At 42.6% G+C, this 6,514-nt stretch overlaps 1 protein-coding gene across 1 annotated transcript; it reads left to right on the top strand.

Annotated features, from left to right (window-relative positions):
- The first annotated feature begins 850 nt into the window (after positions 1-850).
- LOC123106757 (uncharacterized) lies at positions 851-3,201 on the top strand. The gene is made up of 3 exons (XM_044528826.1): positions 851-1,088; positions 1,168-1,404; positions 2,267-3,201. Exons 1-3 carry the CDS (start codon positions 920-922, stop codon positions 2,326-2,328), a joined length of 468 nt encoding a protein of 155 aa, XP_044384761.1. The 5' UTR covers positions 851-919; the 3' UTR covers positions 2,329-3,201.
- The last annotated feature ends 3,313 nt before the right edge of the window (positions 3,202-6,514 follow it).

The following is a 6,514-nucleotide window of genomic DNA, read 5'->3' as shown; positions in this document are numbered from 1 at the left end:
CTTTCTAGCCTCTTCGAATCTCGAGGGCGAGATTCATTTTAAGGGTGGTAGATTTGTAACATCCCAAAATTTACAATTTGGGAATGTTAATTATTTAAATAGTATTAATTAAAAACTTGCTTGTGTTCCTTCTTATTAGTTAATTTTGACTAGGATTTGAAACTTCTGGAGTTTTAAATGAATATTAAACGAGAGGGAATAAAAGGACTTTCCCAATTATTCATTTGGACCTTATTTTGGGTTCGAGAATATTCTCAATTCAAATGTGAGAGAGGATGACATGAATTCCTCAAAGAATGATATTGGTGAAAAAATTAATATTCTCTTATCTTGGTTTCAACATTTAAAACAAATCAAATAAAAAAATTGAAAGGAGGTAATATGACTATTTCAACACAAAAGTGTTGGAAATGATTTAAATGTTATTAGCATTTTTCTTCGGAGTTCAAAAGTATTTCGTGGAATTGTAAGTGTCAAGTAAAGGTTTATAAAAATATATATTATATACGTGCTTTGGACTGGAAAAATGTTCACTAGGCTCTATATAACTATATTTGTATCTGTGGTTGTTCTAGTATTTTTTCACAAAATGATTTGGATAATTTATATGGAGCCAAAGCCATTTTTGTAATTTCGTAAATAGGAAATCCCTGAACCTCGCTCGCGCAAGCGCACAGCGACCACAGCGCAGCTGGCCTAGCATCGCCAGCAGGCCAGAGCCACTCCGGCCCAGGCCATCAGCGCACAGCACAGCCGCGCACGTGCATGTCAGCGCTGACAACAGCATCGCCCCCACCTGTCTGCCTCTCTACTCCCTCTCTTCCTATGACAGCGGGACCCGCCCGTTATCTCCTACCTCCGCTCGGACTCCCGATCCATCACGACAGAGCCACCGCGGCTGGAACCAACGCCGCGATTCATGCGACCCCTTGCTCCCTTCTCCAATCTGTGGCCACAGGGAGACTCCTCTGGAACCTCTTGTCTGATTACCAACATCGCCACAAGAGAAACGCCCCGATCTTGTGCTCGCGGACCTCGAGGAGATCCACCGCCCGGAGCAACTCCGGCGGCTTATTCCGTCGATTTTGGTAAACCCCGCCCCTATCCATGTCTTCCATCCTCTCTGCCTTGCGCGACTGCACCCTCCTCATCTCTTGATTCGTCCAGGACCCTACCAAATCGAGCCCCTGGACCTCATCCCGAAGCTCACCGGCGACCATCCCATCTCCAGCCGCACGCCCTCGTCACTACTGGACGCCTTGGAACACTCCGTGGAGTCCTTTGACTTCACCGTGCTGATACACATCCGCCAGTGTGATTCCCGAGCCTCGTGGACCACTGGAGCCGACGCCATCGTCAACCACAGCCGCACCACCGCCGTGTTCTTCTCCGGCGAAGATTCTGGTGAGCAAGTGTTCTCTGTGAAAACCTAGCCTCAATTAAGTCATGACCGCTGATGGCCACTTAATCTAACGGCTCATCGGAGCCCATCCCGCGAAGGGGTATCAAGCAATCATGTGCTGCCTCGTGTAATTTCATTTCGTATTAATTTCTTTTCCAGCCGAAGTTGTTTCTGTACTTTTGCAGAATGACCCCTAGAACTTCACAGTGTTATAACTATTCAACGGTAGCTTCGATTGAGGAGAAACTTTTTGCAGAGTGATCCTCATAAGACCATCTTTCTGTTTATATCATTAGTTTCAACTTTTGAACATTTCAAATTTGACCAATTCAAATTTGAACTCATACCTTCATTTGAACATATTGGGAGAACCATGACACCTTTCCAATTGATTCTTTTTGCATTTGAAAACTTGTATCATGTACTTGTTGATGATATTATGTATACTCAAAATTTCAAATACTTTTGACCTGTTTTGAATTTAAATTTAATTCAAACCTCATTCCACTATAACTTGCGTTGTAGTGTTCCTATTCCATCGGATCTTTTACAAATGAATTCTTATGTCATATGTGATCAGTTAAACACCATGTGTGTTCCTCATACCATTGACCTTGTTCCATACTATCTCATATATACTCTTGTATAACAATATTTCATCGTTCATTAACTCTTTTGATTTCATTCCTTCACCCTGTCATTGTATAGCACCATCAAGACGCTATATTATATATTAAGCCTATTTATATTATACTTGTCAACCTTGCCATATTTATTTTGTGGTTCTTTTGGTTCTTCTATATGGCATGGTTATTGATTTGAATTATTTCGTTTGCGATCGATTGTTCGGAGCGTGACGAATAGAGTTATCAGAAATTGTGAGTGTGACGATCTTCATCAAATATACCAGGCAAGTTACACCTTGATCATCCTTCAACCTATTGTTTTTTCTATGCATGTAGTTCTATATCACATTACTATATTATGCACGTGTAGGAATATGCTATTGCTATTGAGATGCAGCTAGTATGGCCTTATTGTAGAACGTGGTAGTGTATTTTTGTTATGACATGTAGATGGGGATTTGTTTGTGTATTCATCGAGATTATGGACGGACAGGGTTGCATCATGGTTTCTTGTTCCTTTTCTAAGGACATGGACCATGGCTAAGTGCACCCAAACGGTATTGCTGGGTGGTTTCAAGAACATCATGGTTTATACCCTCTGAATGTAAGTGGGTGTCGTCTAGGCTCAAAATGATCAGACAGACTTAGTGACTAGTAGCTTCCATGTACAACCACTGGCTAATATGGGCTCTGGCTTAGTTGATCAGTTGTGGAGACCTTACCTAGATGTGCCAGCAGATGTAGCTATGATAGTTGGGATGGGCCTCCTGTGGGACTAGGCAACTGCTTCTGGAAGACTTTGTACCAATCTTCGGGTTGATTCCAGTGGATAAAGTGTACAGACCTCTGAAGTGTGTATAAACTAATCATGATTAGTCGTGTCCCCGGTTATGGACAAATTTGAGGGACTATGCCATTACAGTTGTTGGATGATCTTGACAGATGTGACACTTAATAATATTTGTGGGAAACTTAATAAAGGGTAGGTTGGAGTTGATTTTGCCAACTCAACCTTGTGTATATAATTGTAGAAATAAAAGAACTAAATAAAAATCTGACTATTAGGTAGTCATGAGGACAAAATCAGCTTTTTGCAAAATAAACCCCAAGCCTTCCTTTTGTTATACTATGCATATACATGTAGGTCTGCTTTATTATTACTCGTGTGTAACTTGCCAATACATTCAAAGTATTGACCCTTCGTGGCTGCAACATTTCATGTTGCAGATTTAATACGACGAGTGAGTGATACGATGTAGGGTTACGATGTCTATACTTGACATTTGCCTGTGGTGTTGATGGACTTCATGGAGATTTTATTTGCTTTTCTACTGCATTTCGTTTGTATGCTAACTTGAGCTATGAAGGTATGTATTAAATTAAATTCTAGATCTATGATGTAATATTATGACATGTGGTTTTATTTTGATATTACATCTTGTACTGTGTGTGCTAGTTATTGACCCAGGGACTAGCAGAGTGAGCACAGAGACATCGAATCTCATCAGGTTTGGGTCGTTATAGTTGATGTCATTCCATGCTAGCATCTCAAGTTTCATAAATTTCAGACACGTTCTTGATTCACTAGAATTTAAAAACCATGTATCTCAATGTTAGCGACCGAGCGACGGTGGCAAGGTTTTTGAAATTCATTCTCATTTCTTGGATGGGACTTAAGCAAGCAATCAAGTACACACATTTCAATTTTAAACCCATTTATATGCACTGGAGCATGTGCATGTAGTTCGAATTTGAATTATGCTCATAAATGCATATAAAACTCAGTTATTGTATACAAATCTCCAAGTAAACCCCGAAAAATCCCAAAAATTAACACGAGAAAATTTTTGAAAGTAAGAAGAGGCAATAGATATCGTTCCGTCCCTCAAGGTGGCACGTTCCCTACCGAAACCATCAGGCTTGTTGTGAGAGAAGCTCTGGTTTGTGAGAAGTTTATACCCAAACCTGCCCCAAATGGGACAATATTTTTACCAAGGCATGTCGATGTCGTTCCATGATATCATGTCAAGTTTCATGAATTTTTTAGATGAGTTTTCGATTTATTAGAATTTTAAAACCATGTATCTCAATGTTAGAGGCCGAGCGACAGTGTCAAGGTGTTTGACATTCATTCACATTTCTTGCATGTGACCTAAGCTTGCAACCAAGGAAACACTTTTGATTTTGCAACCCGGTTTTATGGACTGGAGCGCGTGCATGTAGTTCAATTTTGAATTATGCACATAATCGCCTAGAAAACTAAGTTAACGTTTAAAAATGTCCAAACGATCCCCAAAAAAATCCAAAATTTAATACGACACTCTGTTGTTCTATGTCGACACCAGGAAAAAATTGAAAGGTAGAAGAGGTGAAGAATATCATTTTGTCCACAAAGGTGACACGTTCCCCTAACGAAACCATGAGGCTTCTTGTGAGAAGCTCTGGTTTGTGAGAAGCTTATACCATCACCTGCCCCAAAATGGGACAATACTTTTTACCCCAGCATGTTGATGCCATTCCATGATAGCATGCCAAGGTTCATGAATTTCAAACGGGTTTTGGATTTACTAGAATCACAAAAGCAAGTACCTCAACGTTTGCCGGAGAGCCACGGTGCCGTGGTGTTCGAAATTCATCCCCGTTTCTTGTATGGGACATAAGCAGAAACCCATGGACACATATATGATTTTACAACCCATGTTGGTGCACCGGAGCATGTGCATATAGTTTAATTCTGAATTGTGCGCCTGAAATGGCTAGAAAACTAATTTAATGTATAAAATGTCCAAATGAACCTTGAATTATTCCAATTTTATTACGACACACATATAGTTGCATGTTCACTGCAGATAAAAGTTCTGACAATTCAAACACCCTCCATTGCTGCCGTGACCACAATATGTAATTCAAATCAAGATGAAAAATCAAGTAGATCACACATAGTTTATTATCACCATCCGTGTGAGATGCAGTACAAAATATCTCGAAGCACCGTCGGTGTATAGTACGCCTATGGCTTATGCAAGAAGGTGCGTCGTCTACAGTCCACATCCGGCGTGTCAAGCACACTAGCTCGCTCCCCAAATACCGTTTCACTATTCAATCGTCACCGGTGAAAGATGGGGATGTGGACCCTCATCATGAGGGCAACTTCGGCGGCCCACTCCGGCGAGAGCGGGGACACAGCCGCCATGCGCGTGGTAACAAGGTGCATGAGCTCGGCCGCAATCTAGGACCGGGCGGCCAAGGCAGCCCTAACGGTCGTTGTTTCTTCTCAGGTGGCGGCAGCAACATCTGCCTCAGCGATAGCAACTGGCGAGAGCGGCACCGCAGCTGTCCGTTCCGTAGCGACGGCCTTAGCCCTGACGAAGGCCGCCCACAACCATGTCGAGGCCACCCACACCCAGCTCGTGGTGAAATGCTTGCTGAGTATGGTGCAATGGATGCCATGGAGCCCCTTCCCTAGGAGCCCATCAGGCGCAAGCTGGACATGGAGGAGGCGGCGGAGATCGACAAGCACCAGCCGTAGTAGTACGCTTTGTTTTGTTTAATTAAGAGCGTCGGTCTTTAATTTGTTAGAGTAATTTTTAGGTCAGCTAGCTCTGTTTAATTGCTGAACTTTCTCAATTAAGAAGTGTGGGTGTGCTGTAGTCTCCTTTGTGTACTCAAATTATGCAATGACGTGGATGACCACTGTAACAAGGGAAATTTGAACCAATTTTTTTTTACGTTCGAACTCATCACACACGGGTTAAGCTATCTGAATCGTTTGTGATGTTCACATATCATACACAGTTCTGAATAAGGGACCATGTCTGATGACACTGTGTGCGCCAGTTTTTTCGCTGAATCGATTCAAAATTTTCAGCTTCCATGGAAATATCTGCCCTTGTTTCCGCCTTACTTTCCAAGTTTAGACCTTCACTCCTTGCTTGTAGCGCCGCCTCCTCGCCGACAACCCTCCTTCACGCGGCTTGGCCTCGTCTATCCAGGCAGGTAATCCACACCCAACCCCCATCCTCCTCCTCCTTCCACATCCCACATGCCCCGACTGCCGACGCGACACCTTTCACCCAAATCACCGACCCCTCCACCAAATAAGCGTCGGCCTAAGCTGTGGAGCATTTGGCAGTGGAGAAGAAAAATGGCGGTCACACGCGCGGATGCGCTTCACGATGGCTGCCATTCATGGCGACCCCCAGATCTTGGAGGAGCACCTTGCCATTTGCTAGCTATGCCGGTTAAGCATGCTCGGTTTACCCATTGCGTGTGCTGCTCCTGCCTTTTCTGAACAAATTCTAGTGAATTGTTTTCTCTAATTTTACCATGCAATCTGTTGCTCTAGTGTATATGTTCTATATGTCGTGCAATGTGGTCCTCACTTATTAACTGTTTGGTTAATTAGTTGTCGTCTTCAGTTAACTGTTTGGTTCAATTCTACAAATGTGATGTTCAATTCTTTAGGCTGCAATTTTGTATTGTCTTC

The sequence above is a fragment of the Triticum aestivum genome, chromosome 5A (genome assembly GCF_018294505.1).
Source record: "Triticum aestivum cultivar Chinese Spring chromosome 5A, IWGSC CS RefSeq v2.1, whole genome shotgun sequence".
Classification (NCBI taxonomy): Eukaryota; Viridiplantae; Streptophyta; class Magnoliopsida; order Poales; family Poaceae; genus Triticum; species Triticum aestivum.
Note: the sequence above shows the minus strand (reverse complement) of the source record. Positions and strands in the feature narration are given on the sequence as shown.